The sequence below is a fragment of the Lutjanus erythropterus genome, chromosome 7 (genome assembly GCF_056507025.1).
Source record: "Lutjanus erythropterus isolate fLutEry1 chromosome 7, fLutEry1.hap2, whole genome shotgun sequence".
NCBI lineage: Eukaryota > Metazoa > Chordata > Actinopteri > Lutjaniformes > Lutjanidae > Lutjanus > Lutjanus erythropterus.
In genome coordinates, this window is record NC_139323.1 from 25,674,280 (window position 1) to 25,696,226 (window position 21,947).

At 39.5% G+C, this 21,947-nt stretch overlaps 1 protein-coding gene across 2 annotated transcripts in view; it reads right to left on the reverse strand.

Annotated features, from left to right (window-relative positions):
- Positions 1-21,049, reverse strand: part of negr1 (neuronal growth regulator 1) — a 191,946-nt gene extending 170,897 nt beyond the window's left edge. Inside the window, exon 1 of one of the 2 annotated variants that reach the window (XM_084723313.1) lies at positions 20,614-21,049. In XM_084723313.1, the coding sequence (XP_084579439.1) occupies positions 20,614-20,783 (170 nt within the window). In that variant the 5' untranslated portion in view covers positions 20,784-21,049. The remainder of the gene's footprint in view (positions 1-20,613) is intronic. The other variant, XM_084723314.1, reaches the window with a different exon arrangement.
- Between the last annotated feature and the right edge of the window lie 898 nt (positions 21,050-21,947).

Genomic DNA, 21,947 nt, shown 5'->3' on the forward strand with positions numbered 1-21,947 from the left:
TCAGATAATCCTGCAGCATGTCCCTATATCGCTACTACTACTGAAATGTACTACAGATATACTGCGTTAAAGGGACCGATAGCTTAGCTTACATGCTGGTGCCCCTCTCTGCCTTACCAAAGTGGGGGCGTGCCAACCAGCATCTACTGCAGGTAACAGACAGACTATCAAATACCTCATACAGGTCTGCATCAAATAATCCAAACTATCCTGTTTGCCAAAAAAACACACCAATATCATAAAATTAAGTCATTTACAGTATTTAAGGTTATACAGCAATTGTTACTCAAAGCTGTTTTGCACTGTTGTCCAGTACACTGATATCTTTGTAAAAAGCTGTCATTATCATGGCATGACACAACATGTAAATAAACAGTTCCTGCAGCCAACAAACATCCTATCAAGCCGAATTCTGTATCAAGTGTCAGTGGTCTGGGCAAAGTTAAACCTTATTGATTGCAAGAGACATGTATCAGTTACTGTGCTGCAAACCCTTTGAAAAACAAAGAAAACTTTAATGATACAAATCTTTTTCAAATGTCTGTTGCTACGTAGATAATTCTTCTTTTTGGATTCTTTAAAATCAGAGCATTTTGGACTTCTTAAAAAAACAAAACAAGGTTTTTCGTTGATATCTGCATAAGGTCTAACAACTTTCCTTGAGTAGGGGAAATTGCTTCCTTTCTGAGTGAAATATCACGACCACTTATGTAACTGTCATCTAACTCTCAAAGCATTGTCCTTTCTTATTTTAGACTATTACACGATGAAATTCTTAGATGTCATAACAAACGTCTTTTGCAGGACCACACCATTACTGCGCTGAAACAATCCATTAGGCAAATGTTGGTGTAATTTGAATGCACCTGTCAACACAAAATTTCTGAGTGGAAAGCTGTCTTGTTTTTAGTTAAGTGGACATAATGATGCCAGTTTCAAATCCCTCTGCTGTTACCCAAAAGACAGACAGACAGACAGACAGAAAGACAGATAGACAGATAGACGGATAGATAGATAGATAGATAGATAGATAGATAGATAGATAGATAGATAGATAGATAGATAGATAGATAGATATTTTTATTTTAGAAACATTGACACAATATCTCGGGGAATTTCAGGAAAGACTAAGCTGTTTTGTTGTAATAGTCTTGCAATACCTGACAATTGGATATTTCACAGCGTACCAATTTTCTGGGGATTTCTAAATGCAAGGTAACTGCTAGAACAGCGGTCAGGACAGCTGCTAACAACCCTACAAGTCTTTAATTTTTTTAGTACCAGACAATTTATATACCAGAAATGATGCTCTCTCTGCATTCTCCTCAATACAAGCACACGATGTCACCACCCCATTATGAAGGGCTGCCCTAAAGACTTGGGATTGGTTTGGCAATGGTGGCTGTTTTTTTTTTAACTGTCTAGTTGTTTCAGCCCGGCTTTAGCAACTAATGCCAGGAAACTTCTTCAGTTTATATTGATTAAGTGTTTAGAGGCTGACTTATGAGTCTAGTCTTGTTGGGATGTGCATGATTAGTCGACTACTCAATTAAACATTGCTACCCTCGCTAGTCGACACTAGACACTGTTAACAGGTAACGTCTAAAATGTTACGCACCCACCCTCAACTAGCTGAGGCTGCAGCCCTGGTAAGCGACAGCCTCTGTCCAAATCTAAACAAGAGAGGTGGATGACAATAAAGTTGTATGTAGGCTGTATAGCCACCTGACCAGAGAAATGGGTAACCACTAGAAATGGGTATCAAGAACCAGTATAAAACCAATACCTGTTGCTGACTAGTCAGAGCTCCTGGACAATAATATTGCAATTAGTATTTATGAAATGTTACATGAGCACCTGACAGGGCAAACAGTTCAAAAGTGTGGACTCACTTTACTAAATTGGATGAAAATGCAGCTAAACATAATAACTCAGGAAGCAATTTAACTCATTACCTCTGGAAAAAAAAATCATAATAAAGTAATTGCTGGATCTTTTCACATATTTTCATGTCATGTATTTTTTGCATCAAATTATGGCGAGTAGTATCAATAAAAGCATCAATCAGTATCTGTATCTAAGCAGTATCACTATCAATATGGGCATCAATAAAAACCTAACAATACTCATCAGTAGTAACCACATTCATCCCAGGCGTGGATGTTAACCTACAAGCAGAGCAGACTCCTAGTGCTAGCACTGCTGTTATCCTCACTTAGCACTGACTTGGATAAATCAACAGGGAAATTAGTCACTTGACACAGCCCTAACGTCTTGTATGACCTCCTGTCTCCTGCACTGTAATGTTAGTGGCATTCTTTGGTTGAACCAAGACAAAACTGGCCTGCACTCACACTGATGTTTGAGTTTAAAGGCATCATCACTCGTGCATTTGGTCCTTCACTGCTCAGTGAATGCTCTGGTTCAGGATCTTTAAGCCTCTTTATTTATGTGACCTATTAAACTACAGCATCTTATGATACACTATTTATCTCCAACATTGTTTACAACTCTAGTACAGTGTCTCCGCAGGTTGTGTTTTTTTCATCATCAAATTAATTTCCATCCCTGAACTTAATGTTTTCATTACAGAGTCACTTTTCCAGGTACAACAAATTTATTACACCGATGAAAAAACCTGGCTCACTAAGCTTGTGCCCCGGTTTATTCTGCATTGTAATGATACCAACCTGCTAAAACATGAATAACTCTTTGTGTGTCATAAGTCTTGATATCACCTTGTCTCAGACCCTCTACATTTCTTTCAGGCAATGTCACTATTCCTGCAGTGTGCTGAGACAAGTGCAGAAGCCTTGGTTTCATTTTGCTGTAAACACTTCTGATACTGAAGCTTCTTTCTTACAATGATCTGAACTACACTACTTGAAAATATTTTCTCATCACAGAAATGCATAAGATGCTCTTCTCCCACAGTCCTCACAATCAAATCAAACATGCCGCTCCCTCAAGGTGAATCATTTTGTTCCCAGGAAAGAAATACCCAGCCAATACTGTGGAGTGAAAATCAGAAAAACCAGTGGCTTCCACAGAGACTGTAAACTTAATAATCTTTGAACGTCCACATTGGCCTGTCAGGGAGAATACGCTTGTTTATCAGGTGGTTGATTTTACATGTCAACACATCTGATAGGAAAATTGGAAAACAAGCCAAAATTCATTGTGAAAGCAGTAATTTTCAGCAGTGCAACTGTTTCAAGAACCACCTCCCACCTCTGCACTTTTGTGTTGTGGTACACTGGCATCAGCATTAACACAAACATAATAAAGCATCTGGCTTGGATATTCCCTTAAGTGTGCTAGTACATGCCACTGAAGTCATTCAGCACAGCACCTGTTTTCACATGTAGCTCTGCCTGTGATGGCAGATACGGAGCACAACAGCGAGAACCAACCTCACAAACACTGCACTGCAGTTTCTGTCTTTTGAACTTGTTGAATGGCCCTGAGGTGGCCATGAAAACAAAGATGACAGGATTATCCTCGCCAGGCTTTGAAAAGACTACCCATTAGCAACTGCTCTGGCAAAATATGGGTGAATATTCTGAAATGAAAGTGACACTCGCACAGTGCAGAGAGGAAGGCAGCGGGGGCATTGTATTGAAATCAAAGAGCGCCTGGATTGAGGTTTTGCGGAAGAAAGACGTGGCCCACACACTTCCACTGAAGACAACTGGCTGTTTTAGAGATTGCGGAGTGTACTGTGGAAGCTGGAAACTGATTGCAAGCCTCGGGCAAGTTCTATTGTGGCACCTGACTGTGTCTCTCAAAATACAGTAAGATGAAACAGTGCGAGTCAAATCCAACAGTTGGCATGCTCATTTTTACACGATGGAGGCATGGTAGCTACATACACTGTATTATCTACAAATAAATTTCATTTGTAGCTCCTCGGGCAGGATGCTAATTAGCTGGAAGCTGTAATCCCCCTATCATAATGCTAAAGGCACATAATAAAGAGGACAAAGACACCCCGACTACACTACAGAGAACCTAGCTGAGGTTAATTCCATGTTGGTCTATAAAGCTTTCATGTAAGTTTGATGGAGTTAAAGAGGATAGTTAAAATATCTCCGCAGAGAAATGCTATCTTTTTTCTTCGTCCAAAAGCTTCTGAATTAGTTGCATAGCTGTTCACGCTGCCAAGCACATACTCAGTGGGTTTGAGACACCAGGAGAAGAGCAATGTAGTTCACTCTGCTGCTACGAAACTGGGCTACAGCCTTGAAATTCTGTTTTGGTGTCTATACACATAAAGTCATTTTTAAGCAGAGTGCAAAATTAACTTTTTTGTCCACCTGCCAAATGGCTAATGAATGTTCAGATTTTACCAGCTACTCAACAGAATACCTTTTTTTTATAATGAGTGAAGCAAATCTACCAGCCCGTTGCATATTTTGCCAGCATTTTGCTGGTGACTAGTGCTAATTTTGGACACTGTTTTTAGGGCTGCAAGCAACAATCATTTTCATTATTGATTCATCTGCAGATTGCAATCTATATTACGCACAAAATGCAAAAAAGAGAAAAACAAAAGATCAAAACACTTATGCTGAGCTCAAGATGCCTTTTGTCTGACAAGCAGTCCAAAACAAAAAGATATTCATTTTACAGAGAAAAGCAGCAAATCATGACAATAAGAGTGGAAACAAGTGAATGTTTGTCAGTGAAGAGTGATTAAAAGGATTAATAGATTATGAAAATAGTTGCAGATTATTTAATGTAATCAATTAATTACATTTCTGTTGATCAACTGATTGATTAATCCACTAATCATTTCACCTGTAGACATTTATAACATAAGAATTTGTCTTACAAAATGTTATCAAAGATAATCCAACCACAAATAAGAATTTAGGCCACAAAAACTCCTCACCAACTAAACTATGAATGGCCTGAGAAAACAGGACCAAAGACACTAAATAAAAAGCCCACTTAAAAGCACAGTAAATGGTATTGGAGTATAAATATTACATTACCATTGGATGTTTCAATGAAAACACATAAATGATGGTGATACCAAAATGCATTGTAAAGAAAAAAGCCATTACTAATTAAGTTGCCATTATGCACAGAAATGGAAAATTACACTATAATTATGAAAAAACAACAATGCGTAGGTTGTGAGTGTAACATTAGCAAGTGTCTGGCCTACAGAGAGGGAGAGTGTGTGTGACAGTGAAGTTAGCAGTAACATTATAGCTGTGAACATAGCAGTGCAGTGTGTACAGTTTAGGCTATTTGGCAGTGAATAAATGCTACAACTCCTCATAACTTGAGCCAAGTTCCTGTGTCTTGTTTGCCACCAGCAGATTAAAGTGAAGGGCGTAAGCCCCACAGTTAGCTACAACTTCAACCCAGGCTCACTGAAGGTGGACTGGCCTTTAAGGTGGACCAGCTATTCTCACTGTAGTGACAAGCTGTTCCTCTGGGTTTTGCTCAGCACCATTAGGGAGACCATTAGCAGCACCATTATTTCACATTAGGAGGAGTGTTTCAATTAGTTCCACCCTGGTTGTATTTAAACATTCAGAGCACCCAAACATTAATGTATTGCACTGTATTAAAATTAAAATTAGCATGTTCGATATGGTTCCATTCACGTGTGGCAATGCTGACACTCCATCCCACTCCGTCTTATCCACTGCTCTTTCATCACTGCTGACTGGGAACCGGAATTGTTCCCAGACAACTGATTTAATAGTCAGTTTGCTGTGCTGACAGCATACTGCTAACATTTTCTGGGTATAACTCTGCGTGTGGCTGTGTGCACCGACTGTGACCCCAGACTATGACCTCCATACTGTCACAATTTGGCACAAACACAGCAACCTTATAGCCCTAGTGGAGACTAATTTTCCCTATTGATTAAATGGAATTTTAATTTAAACTAGTTGACTAGTCTAAAAGTAAGAAAACACTCAAAACATTCAAAATAGAGCACAATTTATTAATCTGCTGCTACACATTGTGGCTAAAGTTGGTGTAGTGTTAGCACCAGCGGCCGGCTCTTCCTTCAGGTTAACGTCCACATCCCTGTGCTGACTGGTTATGCATTGCTCAGAGTCAAGTGTTTATATATACAGGCTACATACAACCTTGTTGACAACCTTGTTTTGGATTAAAACGCTTCCAAACCATGCTGGTTTTCACGAGCTGCTATCTGTCCCACTTTGCTGATTACAACACCACCCATGCTCTTTGAGCATCAGTGCAGAGACAGAAGAGCTGCTGTCTGCTGGGACTGCAGCCCGTGCTAGTGGTGGGTAGCTGCCTAACATCTTAGAGGCAACAATTAATTGGCATTGTACACTGATAAAACATCAATAATTAGTTTAATTGACACATATTTTTGGTGCTGACTAGCAAAGGTAGTAACATTTAATTATCTAGTCGACTAATTGTACACATCCCTAGTGGAGAGATTAACTTTTTGTTTGTTACACAGCAAATATAAATGTGTCATAAATGTGTTGTGCCAAGTAGCAAAGATGGTGGTTTTATTTGTGCATCTCTATTATAATGGTGATATGTAACGAGGATGTCTAAAAGCCTCCAGCCTCTGCCTCAAATGGGATAATTGATAATTTGATGACTGATATGGGCCAAGGCTGTGGTTTATTCTTTTTATTTTCCAGTCTCAGATTTTACTGTGATCCCTTTGACTGAGCACAGTGACTCAACTGCTGAAAATCACACACAACAGAACTCGGCTGCACTTTGTATGTTGTATATGAGCAGACCAAATACTACAGACAGTATTTACAGGGAATACCAGACAGCTCATCCATTACTAGGTATTAACTGATCGCAACTACATTTACCTGGGCTGCTTACCATTAGATGCCGTTAACGAAGAGAGAGCTGCAGAGACACATAGATAGGTAAGGATAAGGTGAAACAGTGAGAGACAGACGAGTGTGGAGAAATCAAAGTCCCATTATGGATAGCGAAAAGCCCCCCGAGTCTAAAATTAGAATCCTAATGAGTGGCATTCTCACAGATCAGTTGATGAATTCGCTGGTTAACATTAGCACAGATTGAGTCAATCTGCCTGCCATGCTGTGGTTAGAACAAAGCTTGACAGCCTATTAATGTCAAAGTTTTCTCTCTATGTTTAAGCCTAGATAAAATCTTTTTTTAGGAGCTTCATGATTTGTAATGTCCAAAATTAAAATATTATTTATTAATTGTTACATTACTAACCGTGCTATTAAACAGTGGCAGTCAGGGTTTTTTGCAGCACCAACCATCGTGACTGATGATAGTGTTCTGTGTTCCCATAATAAGTCAAGTGCTGAGGGGACTGTTTTAAATTACACTTGAACAACACCAGATTTTGTTGTTTTAATTGGATCACTCTACAGTAACAAACCATTTGTGCCATCTGCACAAAATAGCAAAGAGTTAATACACTGTCATGAATCTGCAATTACACAGTAAGTATTGAATAGGCACATTTGTCATGGCCGCCTTACATCAACCACAAAATTAAATGAAAAGCTATTCAGTAAAATGTTCTTCAGTGTTTCATTGTTACTCCAACACCATATAGAGTACTAGGCCTACTTACTGTGTATAGAGTCTGGGTAATATTAATGCATCAGTCTCACAAATGAGGCTTTTATTAATCTCTGTGCAGCATGACACTTATGTTACCTTAACTTCTGACCCCACTGGAAACAAAAGGTAGCACTATTCTCAGTGATATTGATTTGCTCCACTGCTTCTTTCTCCATTTACTAATAATTACCAATGCAGACTCTCCAATTACTCGGCTCCAACAAACATTTACAGCAGCCTGAAATCCACACACTCATTATGCAGATGACAGAGAGAGAGAAAGAGAGAGAGAAAAACAAAACCCCAAACCTGCTCAGAGCAACTCCAATTAAAATTCTTTAGCCATGCCAACATAGAGCCAAATGAATTATGACAATACGCACCTCTTTTAGCTGCTGGAGTTTGTAATCAATTGTGAGAGACCAGCCATCGTGAACATATAAGTGAGCTAACTAAGTGCTAAAATAGAGATTACAGTCAATATGTCTCGCTTCATTTAGAGAATTTCCTTGATTGACAGCAGAAAACACTGACAAGGTTATTAGAAAGATTTCTTCCAAAATCTGGGTGGTGAAAAATGTATGAGTCATAAAAGACACTGATATTTCTTTAAAGAAACGGTTCACCCCAAAATCAAAAATACATATTTTTCCTCTTACCTGTAGTGCTATTTATCCATCTATGTTGTTTTGGTGTGCCAAGTTTTGTAGAAATCGGTCACAGAGATGTCTGCCCTCTCTCAAATATAGGCTAGATAGAACTAGAGTTTGGACACCACAAGCCTAATGCTATTTAGTTCCATTGTATTCGAGAGAAGGCAGACATGTCTACAGCTAATATCTCCAAAACTCGGCAACTCACACAAAAACAATCTAGATTGTCAAATACCACTACAAGCCAGGGGGAAAATGCATGATTTTTGGGGTGAACTGCCCCTTTAATCAGAGGAACAGCATCCTGAAAAGCAGTGGAAATCAAAGCAAGTGGATAAATCATGGCTACATGCACAATTTAAATTGTAAACTGTTTCCCAGACAACCTCAGCAATGTAAGAGAAGAAGAAATCTCCCAACGCCATGGACACATTCATCTAAAAATTCAGCTTCACTTCACTTTAAAATTTCTGAAAAGTAAGCATATAAGTGAGCTAATGAAGTGATAAAATTATAGTTAATGTGTCTTTCTTCGTTTGGAGAACTTCCTTGATTGATGGTTAAAAAACTCAGGCAAGGTTATTATAAAGATTTCTTCCAAAATATGAGTAGTGAAAAATGTATGACTCATAAGAGACCGATGTTTCTTTAATCAGCGGAACTACAGCATTCAGAAAAATACTGGATATTCCTCTAGTCTTTAAGAATCTAAATTAATACTGCATCTCATACATTAGTTTAATTCAAAGCTTTGATTCTGGCTCTATAAGTGTTAGTTTGAAGGTCATGTGAGGAACACGTGCAGGCCAGATTAACTGTTCATAACTCTGGAATGATGGTTCCTCAGAACAAAGAGCATATTTCTATTGTAAGACAAGTGTACAAGACTAATGTTGAATTTCACTAAAGGACAAGAAAATGTGCTCTACAAGAGCTGAAATCCCTCTGGATTGTTTTAATTCACTGAAGGGCATTACTAAACTAACCATGTGTCAACACTTCTGATTTATTATTCTCATGGGATCAAACTCATGTTTACCTGTAGTCCCTCCAGCCTCAAACCATGCTCACACATAAAGATCCTGCATTGAAGATAATGACATCAACCACTCCATCCTAAGGGAATATCTCCCATGATGATGATTCAGTCTCACTTCTGCAACTAACACTCGCTGGAACAAGCTTTACAGGGGTTCTCAAAGTGCAACCCGCAGGCTAATGGTAACCCTCAGAAACATTGAGTGTGGTCCCTGAACATGGCATGAAATGCATGCATTATATTTTATTCATTTCAACACTTTTAACAGCCTACATTTAAAGGACCAGTGTGTAAGATTAAGTGACATATAGCAGTGATAAGCTTGAAGATTGCAAACACCTCATCTCACCATCTCCTTCCAAGCATGTAGGAGAACCTCCTGTGTCCACGAAACTACTGCAAAACACGAAAGGCCGATTCTTCAGCCAGTGTTTGGTTTGTACGTTCTGGGCTACTGTAGACACATGGCAGTGCAACATAAACAACTACATGGAAGAGGAACCCACAGACATATAAGAGAACTAGACAGGAATTGCTGCTCAGCCTTGCTTCCAATTTTTCTTACTGTCCTCTCACTGAATTGCACTGAAAAAGGCCCCTGCAGCCCAAAATGCATTTTCCTCATAAGCCATCATTAGAAAAGAGTCTGTAAATCTGTTGACAGGACACCTCAAACTCCAAACAAGGTCAATTAGGACTTTTTCCCTCATTAAATTTTGTATTTGTAAAACTTTCCTGTAATAATCCGTGATGTCATTACAACGTAAAGTCTATGGGCCAACCGGGAACTCGCAGGCCAGCAGGAGAAACACTACTCTGCATATTCAGTGGGCTGCATACCACAGAAGTAAACCCAGAAGGTAGAAAATGTTTTTGGCAGGCGAGCAGTTTTATTGGACCGCATGGGTGCCATGATCTTTGGGATCGGTTCTTAACAGTACATTCATGCCTGCACCCTTTGTAAATATAAACAGCTCATTCTAAGCTAATGAAAATATATCAATTGTTATTTTCAGGTGACTATATATTAACTAAAATATATTTCTGAGTATTATACTCCATTTCTGCAATGTTTTACCAATAAATCCCATTTCATTTTACACACTGGACCTTTAATTCACTTCTCGACTACTATGTCAAACTATGCCCCCTAATCAGCGTGTGTCAAGTTAGGAATGACTACTCATAGAAAGCTACTTTGCATGGCAATTAAGGGCACCTTGCCAGTGTTGCAGGAATTATGCTGTCATCAACTCTAGTGCTGTATTTCAGTGGACAACTTTGCAGTGTGATGTGGACATGAGATGTAAAAGCCACCATGGAAAAAAAACAATAAGTAACTGAGGAGAAAAGGAGGTTTCAAGAGAAATGGATCAACTCTTACTTTGTCGGACCTCGGGGGACAGATAAAGGGATCTACCTTACCTGCAAGCAAGTGAATTCTGTGCTCAAGGAATTTAACGTTAAACCCCATTATGAGACCAATCACAAATCCTAATTCATGGGTTTTCCTGTGTAGCCCTTAATCAAATGCTGGCTGCCTACATTGGCACTCAGTCATCAAAACTTTGAGAACCCCTGCTTAAAACATTCAGAAACAGATAGTGTTGGTGAGAAATGGACAGAGATTTTGGTCAGTCATATATGTCATTTCATAAAAGGTTCACCTTCTGACTTGGACTGAACAAAGCTGAATTCGGGGATATATGATTATGCCTACTGCAGAGATTTCTGAGCAGGAAATTTCTCGTTTCCCAGAAGCTTACTAAAGGTTGAGGTGTTTTCCATGCTCAGCATACCAAACAAAGTGTACCACCCCTACGCCTGCACTCTTTGTTTCAAAGCTTCACCATCACTCATGCTTCAAACTCTGATGTCAGCGAGTTTTGTCTATAACCTGCTGACATGAGAGGCACACCACGACTTGCTGGTATATAACTAGGCTCAACTGAGGAGGCGCAGATGAGATTACGCAATGTTGTCAGAGTAGCACAACTAATTATCATGAAACACAAGGAGATGCTAACTGATTGATTAAGGATTTTAATTGAAGGGGCTCTGAGGAATCGTTTCAGCTCTCTGGAATGAAAGACTGAAAGTGCTGGCATATGATTTAGAGCAGAAAAGGCAGCACACTGTTCGACAAAGGAGCTGGTAAAAAAGAAATTTACTCTGGAATAGCTGTCATGGAGAACTGCTTAATCTTCCACACATATATATCCACAAGAACATGCACAGAAACAGTGTTATTTCTGATACAGCTTAATGAAAATCAGTCTCTAAAAACTGCCAACACTTGATCGAAACTCACATAATGAATACACTTGTAAATAGCAAGTGGACACATCTCAGCCTCATGCTCAATTTAAATTGTAAAGTGTATTCTGGACAAACTAAAAAAAAAAAAAAGTCTCTCAGTACAGCGGACATGTTCTTCTAAAGAATTCAGTTTGACTTCACTTAAAAATTGCCAAAAAGATAACCTGTTATTGCCTCTCCAGTCATTCTCTGTCAAGTTTAATTTTGAGGCTTATAGCTTTCGCACAACAGAAAACAGTCCTCTGAGATTTCACTGTAGAATTATGGCAATTATGTGGATACTCACAGCTGGGAATGGGTAAAAGCTCCATTTTCCACCCCAAATCATTTTCACTATCCCCTATAATTGTAGTGATTATAAGAATATTAGAAAGATGTTTTAAAACCTAGCATAGCATCTATTTCTCCCGAAGGATTTACCTTGAAAAAGCATTTCTATTTAGGCTTTAATTCACCGGGGCACTCAATCACTTTAGCACTAATTGAAATATATTAGAAATAGAAACGCTTAATTTTTAGAAAGTACAATGGATTGACTTGCTTGACAAATGATGACTATAAATGTAATCCATTTGGAAATGGTTTACAGTGTGCAAATTTGACTTGTAATATATGTTAGCACCACTACAGAGTTACAACATGATTTATGGAATCGAGACATGTTACTAAAAAGCTCTGGCAGCATTCGAAAAGGTGTTAAATAGAAAACCAGAAAAATGAGCTGGCTTACCCTCCAACACTAGTTTGGATTATGTATCTGTTTTAAAAGGACCAGTGTGCTGGATTTAATGGCCTCAAGTGGTGAGCTTGTAGACTGCAAACACCTCATCTCTCTTCCTGGTCCAAACATGCAGGAGAAACTATGGCTGCCAAATATCAAATGCAGTATCTAGAGCCACTGTTTGGTTTGTCCATTTTGGACTGCACATCGCACATTCATGATAAAGTGTTTTTGAGAAACAATACAGTATCAAAAAATAATGTCCTGATACTGTAGTGTATCATTTTTTTCACAATCCATAAACTGATACAATGGATATGTTGTATTGTATTTTGCACTGTTTCTCAGCGTACCACCTAAGAAAATACTCCAAGTGTACTCAAAATACCAACCATTATATGTTTTAAATTCATTCATTTTATTTAAAAATCACTGCTAACATCCCTCTGTCTACAACTAAAGCAAGTCTGTGTAGCACCAGTGGCACATGCACCACAGTGTCAGAATCTAGGGTCAGTTCTATTGTATATTGTTGTACCTTAGTGCGCAGCACATGCCACCAGAGGTCAGTCAGACAACCATGGCTTCTGAGACATACAGTTACAAGACTGACGACAAAAAGAGAATAATGCCTCTATTCTGAGAGTATTTTAGGCGTAGTCACTTTAATAAAGGTCAGCCAGCAAATACTGCAGACAAGAGATTGGTTATGTAAGCATTACGTAGTTAGTGTGTTAACAGTTGAGTGAGAATGAAAGAGCAAGTAGCAGAGAGTGACAATAAATGTGTGCTGAACAAAGGACAAGATGAACAGTGAAGTTGTCGGGCTGGCAGTGAAGGTACAGTTTTGGTTTCAGTTTGTCAGTTAATAAAGGCTGCTGCTTCTCAAGACCAAAGTAACGCTCCTGTGTTTGTTGTTTCCCAACTGCAGGAATAGCATTGCTATGACAGTAACATCCACCAACTTCGAGAGAGTACTACCAACAGTGGAAAATAGTGGAGTTGAGCCATTTTACACAACTTTTACACAAATACCATCAGAATACCGTGGGGCTGAGCAATACGGCTTTAAATAATATCTCAACATTTTTACGCTACACTGATATATACAATATATATCTCAATTTTTTTCTCTAAAATAACAGTGATTATCTTATAGACTATGATGCATTACTATAGATTAAGCTACCCAAAAGTATAACTTGTAGTAAATAGTAAAACTTGTTCAATCAAATGCAACATACAAAATGCAACAGTTATATTAATGCAAAAATAGCATAAATAACAGTAAAACAATGACAGGGTTGTATCAGGACATCAATATAATATCGATATGACGCCCAGCCCTGTAATACCGTATATACCAGTAAAATGTCAGGAAGGTATGAAAGTCTGAAAAAATAGATGCCGCCCAAGCCTGGTGTACAGAAGTCAATGGCTCATTCTACGATATCACAGACACGTATTTTCAGGTAATTATGTACAAATGAAAACATACTAATGAATATTATACTCCATTTCTGCTATATCCTGCCAATAGATTTCCATAAACAGACACTGGACCTTTAAAAAAGAGATGAGTGTACTTCACATATGCATCTGAATTGCTAACCTAGGCTAAACTGTAAATCCTCAAAGAACATCTGATTAGTGTCCTTCTACAATGATCAAATATGTAACACTTGACACAAAAGGTGTCAAAGGTACACATATTTCAGATAATTTCTCATCATTGGGTGATGAATATCACTTTAATTGGAAGGTTTATTATACAAAGCCTTGATATAACAATTGGCTACAGGGTTATAATACAGGCTACAGGATAATACTTATTATAATACTTATTTACTTGATAGCGTTTTAATAATTTCATAAATTCCTCATCTAAAAGAGATTAGGCTGCTTCAGCAACGAGCTGACTGACAATTTAAAATAAGTCATGTCAGGCACTGAGTTTCTGGTGGATGCTGTGGAAGAGGTTAACTGGAGGTCTTAGGAGGCAGCTGCTATGAATGCCTTTTTAGGCACTGTTCTAGCATGTCACCTTGTTGGCGGATTTCCATTTGTAAAGCACATCTATTGCAAATAGATGCCAGAGTAATGAATCTGATGAATACTTTAGTACACCCAGCCTCCCTTGGGCAGGAGGAGACAGACCCCAGCAATATGCCTGCTTTCTACTTTTTAAAAGGAAAGGTCACATTTTTTGACATAAGACAGTATGAGTTTCTCACAGTAATATCTGCGCCTGGGTGGCTCTATCTGGAAGCCTCTCCCTAACAAAAGCCCCTCTCCCACGTCCATTGTTTCGCATCATGATGGCGTCTATCCACTTGTCAAAAAATGAGGTCAAATGACTTGATCCTCGTGATGCAACGACCATGACGAGCATAAGGACTGTGAAAGAGAGCAACATTGTGCTGACGGCAGCACTGATCGCATTAAACATGTGGTGCAGCAAACAGGCGAGAGGATTTTGGTGTTTAATTAACAGTGACAGACTCAGGTGTGCCCACAGATGTGTCATAAGAGGTAAAGCAGGTTTTTCCCCAAATGAGTGCTTGAAACTGCAGACATTGGCAGCTAACTGATGTGTTCAGTGCTCACTATATCTGTAATATCTTCAACAAAGCTTCTGAGATGAAGTAGCCTTGCTTATGCTTTTTAACAGAACTGGCTGTGGCCTAATTAAAAAAGTGATGAAATGCAAAAAGTGGAGAGAGTGCTTTTCAGCCACGGTTAAGGTCTGCGTTAAAGAGAGAGTCAACAGTTCCTCCTTTAAATTGTGTCCTGTGGAGTTTGAACAGTCACTTAATATTCCTCTTTTCTGTCTTACCAGCATCTGCGCTGGGGTGGAGACACCAAGCCATTTAAACTAGATGTTGTCTCTGGCACAAGTGCTTATAGTAAATGTCAAGACCTTTCAGAGCCATAATAATGACACAGTTGAGGAAAATGATACATGGCATCGTTTTTTTGTCCTGGATAAGGCTAGAAAACACAGCTCCAGTACAAGTGTGTACAGCCAGAAAAGATTTTCATCAGCCCGTCTGTTGACATGCGGCAATGATTTTAGATTTATAAGAATACCAGACTTTCAAACTAGTGACAGGTCAATTTTGAACCATTACACAGACTAAGGGCTGTGGTTCAGCCCTTATTTTGTGGCTGAGGGCCAACTGTCAAACTAAATAACAAAAATAAGCGAGGATCATTGTCTTATTCTTGGTGTGTACAGCCTAGCTCCAATTTATTTGCCTGTGCCTGGTTGCATAAAACCACTTAGGCTAAGGTTAACGACTTGCATAAAATCACCATAAGGATTTTCTTAGGATGTTGTACGGGAAACCACTTTCATCTGTAAGTGTTTGCTCTTAGCTACTTAAGTACTCCCTCCCGCATTGCTAGAAGGTCCTTGGCAACCATTTTGCTCAAAAAAAAAAAAAAAAAAAAAAAAGCATCCCATAACAGTCCCTGAAAATGAAAAAAATTGTGAACATCAGACAATGGCTGAATTTGTGGTGATGTAAGAGCAGGAGGAGATAAGAAGACACATGTTTGGACAGAGAAGACAAACTAGACACTATGAGCCATGTATGAATTTGATATTAGCACTAGCAACTTTGTAGCTAGCTAGCCAAACATTAACATGACTCTGTCTCATATATTAACTATATCACTTAATGGGAACTCAAGTGCTTCTGTATTCTCTCTCTTTACAATTTATACTTTTTTCCACAATAGGGAGGAGAAGTCACACCTCTTCCAGTTAACCATCATGGGCCCCAACGTCAGAAAATATATGAACTGTTGTCTATGGTGAGGGACTAAATATTTTTGATCCTGTTTGAATTGTGTGTTTGTCAATATATAAGATAATTTTATAAATCAAGAAAGTTGCAGATTGTCATAAAACTCTATCAGACTTTGAAGATTTGTAATTAGAAATACTACACACCCAGTTGCCATGCGATACACCAGAAGGGAGTGACTTTGCCTCTCTATTACAATAATACTGTTCAGTAAGATTAAACAATGATGACAATGATGTGAGTGAAGCGTAACCATGGTAACAGAAGTGCACATGTGCTTCATTATGACTAACTGCCATGAAAGCCTTAAGTCTGTACACTGCAAGGAGACAACTTAAGAGGTTTTATGAGTCCATCGCTCCTAAATGAACCCCTTAGCTTAGAAAAATATTTTGCTTTTGGGACAAACCTAAGTTTGAAACTTAAGGTTATTTATGCAGCTGTGCACAGTGCCAATTTTCTGTCTTTGTACAATGCAAAATGTAGCTTTTAAAGTACAATCAGTGTACCTTTTGTCTCGCTCTCAGACTATACATATTTCATTGAGAAAATATAAATACAGCTGATGGACAAAGCATAGAGCGCAAAGATAGACAGACACACTTTAAGAACAGTGCTGCAAATTGTAACTGTATGGTAGCAGCCTGTGCTTAAGATTTCAGTCTGCCTGGACTAAATTTACAGACACTGGCTCTTTGCTGTTGATTACAGCTGCTTATCCGTGTGGAAGAGGCTGCCACTGATACCGTGTGTTTCCTGACAGCATAGGGAACTGTCTTTTCATCTGGCTGTCCCCCTCAAATTCATAGCCAGATGAGTCATTTACTGGGAAGAGTCAAGGTTTATTCAACTGAATCAAAATGACAGGGAACCTGTAAAAAGGATTGGAGAAGAAAGGGATGGGTAGCTCCTTTAAACAATATGCTCCCTGTGGGAGCTCATAGACCTCCAGTATGTAAAAAAAATGCGGCATATGTGCATAACTTGAATGCACTCATGTAAGACACTATAGCAGGAGCAGCAGCACGACTCATTTCAAATACAACGGCCTTTGTTAGAGGCTGGAAATGGCTGAGCTTTTAGGCAATCAAAAAAGATTAAAAGGGTGATGATACACATGTGGACCATTCCTCATCTTCAAGAGGCGCGAATCATTTAATTGATGTGGACCCTCTGTCCAACATGAATCAGGGCAGCAGTAATGCAGTGCTAAGAATTGAAGAGGTGGGGGAAATGAACATGTGACAGTGGACGCACCTCTCGGGAGCTACTCCATAATCCAGAGGCAGTGACTAATTGCATGCTTCTGGGTTTGTCAGTATTTGAGAATGCTCACATTTTTTAGCCAGCAATCAGCTTTGGGGCACGGCAAAATTGCCCTGTAATAGTCAGGGGTCTTGACAATAGAGAAACTCAACAAACAGGCACTGTTTTGCACTGAGTTCTTAAAAGAAATAGTTCATGCTTTGATGCCCAGCTCTCAAGAAGACCACTGAAAACAAAGAAAAGAGGGAAGAAGACAGAGCTGTGGTTCCTTGTGGTTTGGAGAAAAAGACTGTGCCAAGACAGAGCCGGCCTTTATCGTCTCTTCGGGTGACAACAATGTTTTGCAATGAGATGCAATCCAGAGAGGCGAGAAGAGCAGTTAAAAAGGTTAGTACAATCTCTATTGGGTCAACAGGTGCAACTGCAAGCAAAGCAAAGAAATAACTTCACAGCGGAGGCCTTCAGATGAGTGAAAAGAAGACCAATGAATGGTTACAGCAAGGGTCGAATAGCCCATTAATTAACTGTAAGAACCTGGCAATGAAAGCATCTTGAAAATGTTTTCCCTATCCATTTCCGAGATTTCTAGATGGCATTTACTGAGGCGGTGACCCGCTTGTGGTGAGTGTTGCCTTATTCAGGGGGTGGCAGGCAACTTGTTTATTGAGCTGATTCATAGCACAGGGATAATCTCTGGTCCAATAAACCATCAGGACTCAGGCAAAGCTGCTGCCACTGATCACAGCCAACCCAGATTGACACCAGGGAATTAGACGCCCTCTCTAAAGAGACAGTCGGAGGTGTAAGTCTCTTTGACGGGACGGCCTTTGGGCATAGAGGGAAGGAACATAGTAAAAATAGTAAGTACCCCTTAGCTGTTGCCAAGGTAATTCTCTGATGAGCACCAACACATTTTAACCACCCTCATAGCGAGACACTCATCTCCATATAGCCACTGATGATGACCTTATGTCACAGAAACAGCTCAGACTATGAGACCACAATGACTAAAACTCAGCCTGAGTGGAACTTCAGACAGTCAGCTGCTCTGTATGCAGGTCCACACCTAGCATCTCTCAGAGTCAACATCCAGAGAATTCATATTGAAATGGGGCAGGCCAGCCCCCTCAGCCTTTCCTCAGAGCCATCAAAGCGGATATTTGATATTGGTAGAACAAGATATTATCACAGCCCTCCAAAGATTTTGCATCTTTTTTCCTCCTTGTCTTTTGAGTAAACAGAAGAGTTTTGGATTTTCTGAAGAAATGAAAGACAGAGATTTTTGTAATTAGAGCCTGAAGAAAACTGCAAGAGTGAAATGTTTCAACTTGTGCATTAGATCAGTGGTTCACAAATAGGGGTGTGGGGACCCCCGGGAAGTCTGTGGCACTCTGCCACGAAACAGTTTGAGATTCACTCATTTAAATTATCATGAAAATTACCCATTTATTTTTTGTTTATGCAAAAGTAGTTCCATGAATAATATTGTAATTTTTAAATCTAAAATCCTTTGCCCACAACCTAAAGATATTCTGTGTATTGTCATAAAGGACTAAAGGAACCAGAAAATATTTAGATCTGAGACTTTATTCTTTTTAAAAAAATCGATTATCAAAATAGTGCAATTAATAAAATAGTTGACAAGTAATCAATTAATCACCACAGCTGTAATACATATATATAATCTTCCCCCCGCCAGTCAGACGCCGGTCACCCACACATCACCCATCAATGCTGGACACCTGCTCTATTTATATGGCTCTGGTGTCGAGGTGGTCAGTCACTGATATATTTTTAAAATGACCGGTTACTATGGCAACAAATGAAGTTGATGACAAATTAAAAAAAACAAAACTAAATCTAATGAGGAGGATGTAGAATATGACTTGGAAAGGAGGCCAAAATGTCATATGTTATGAGGACTCTGCGTTGACATTAGGATCCGTCCGATGCTGATAATGATAACAGAGAGCAAAGAAATTCCAATATTGATATATCAGCAAAATTGCAAACTATAAATAAAAAAAATATAATATTAGAAAAAGGTAATTCATTAAGAAAAATGTTCAGCTTTAGATAAAAATCCACTTATAAGCCAAAAAAATAAAAACAATCTATATTATGTTATGTAGAAAAAAAAAAAACACTGATATGGATACAGACCAATACAGTTGTGATAGGTTAATGTATCTGTCTGGCTCTAGTTGACATGGTGCCAGTATTTCTAATACTGTCTAATATCCTTCTAATACATTTCTTTGGTGTTGTTTTTTTCACATAAATAAGTAGAGGTGTAAAAAAAAAAAAAAAAAAAACATATGCAAGGCTGCATCTAATTACTCCAAGGGTCATACATGAGGGAGTCCCCAGTATATTGTCTGCATTGTAAGGGGGTGATTGGCGCTATTATTATTGAGCTTTTTGATTTTGATGATGAGATGTCAAAATTGAGAATATACTGTTACAAAACTCCTCGGTGCACTAGTTCGAAGAAACCACGCCCATGCCCGTTAATTTAGTCAGCTACCTGTGCAGCTGGCATCGTAGTGGACGTGATGGAGGGAGGACGGAGGGAGGATGGGGGGGGGGGAGATAGCGCGTCATACAACTCCGATCAGCAGCGACCACAAAAACACTCTTCACCCTCGTTTTGAAACTGCGACATCACAGTATAGCGTTGCATTCAGCAACACCGCTCCCCACAAACAGCACGTTAAAGCCTCCGCTCTTCTCCGTTAGTCGCTCACAGCGGTTGAAACTGTGAACAAACAGCGAACACACATAATGTAATCAAATGACATAAGAAGCGATGGCGGTGGAGGGCTAACTCGGCCGATATCGTCCCACACGCGAGCTGCTATATAATCAAACACGCCACAAAAATAACACATGACGCCTGCAGGCTGGTGCACGGAGAGGTAAAGTGTGTTAGAAAACTTTAACCAGCCGAGCTGCACTTGTCGCCGGAGCGGCGTCCTGAGCTGCGCAGCGGCTCTGACCGCCCCCCTGTCAGGCGAAAACAAGGACGGGATGGAGGGAAAATGGCCTATTGTGTATTTACGGTAGGCGCTGCGTGACAACCCCGTTAAAAAGTAGTTAACAAGCATCCTTTTGAACGATGAACTGGTGCTGGAAGAATGTGCGCTATCTTCTTGAGAACTCCGGCGGTCGGAGAGTGTGTGTGTGAGCCGTAGAAAGTGAAGTTGTGTCGGCTTGTGTTACCTCAGTAGAGCCGTGTCGCCTTGTCTGCTGACCACACTTTCAACCGAGGAATAGTCCACAGTTTGTCCGGCGGGCAAACAGGACGGCAGAAAGCAGCACAGGCTGAGAATTATCGCAGTAAGCCACTGACCAGAGACACAAGCATCCTGCACCGCAATCATTATGTCCATCACAGCTGTGTGTTGTTGCCGCTTTTTTTTCCCAAGTCTTCTCGTCTCAAAAAGAAGCGCGTTTGTTGGCTTTTAAAAAAAAAGAGAAAACCTTGACGCGAGCGACGCTTTTATTTCCACACTTTTTCCTTCCACGGAGCCCCGTGCAGAAATGGTCCGCCGTTGTAGTTTCCCAGGTTTGTTTTGCTGAACGCAGAGCCCACTGTGCGGAGAAGTGTACTCTCCAGTGGCTTGCACACCATCTAGTGAGGAAATGCGATGTAAAATGGGAGCAGACCTAGAAGCAGACAACCCCCAGGCTCTGATCCTGTTGCCATGCGGCCGTTTCCCGGGCAACCCGTTCCCAGTGGCTCGTGATGGAGCAGTAAAACCGGTAGGTATTGATACAACCCAGGAGCAATTAAATATATCGACAGGAGAACCACCTCCTATTTATTCCCCATAAGGAAATGAACAATGTGAGCGTTTGGAAATGGAGCGTACTGGCAGTGACGCAGGTATGTCCCATAGGAAAACTCTGGAAAAGACTTCAGACTGACTAAAATCAACTAATATTTAAAGTGGTATAATTGTATGTCATAATTTTTACGTTTATAAAATTGCAATTTGATATTAAATGTTTTTTAAAAAAAATCCACAAAAATACAATTAAGACATTATTGTAAATTACCTTTGGGAAATCTTGGGAATATTAGAGTGAAAGCCAGAACACAAGCATGTGGGAGTTCACACACACAAACACACACACACACACACACACACACAGTCTACACACACAAAGAGAGAAAGAGCTCCACACACACACAGGGGACTTAGAAAGTTTGTTTTAGAGCAGTAGCCTTCTGCATTGTGCTGCTCTAAGCCTTTTGACTTAGCCTACATAATACTTAACAGACTGTACAGCCGTAACCATGGAAATGACACACATATTACTATGAGGTAACATGTTGACATGTTGGCACATGATTTAATGCACATGACACATGACTTGATGTGATAACTTTAGCAAATCTGTATAAAGGACCAACAGAAGACACCAAAATCAACACCGTGTTAGCATTTAAGAGAGCATATGTTGACTCGGTTTAAGATTTTAATGTGAGAATATTCTAATTTGGTACTTTAACCAATATTTAAGTAACAATCTTTAACTACAGCTATTAT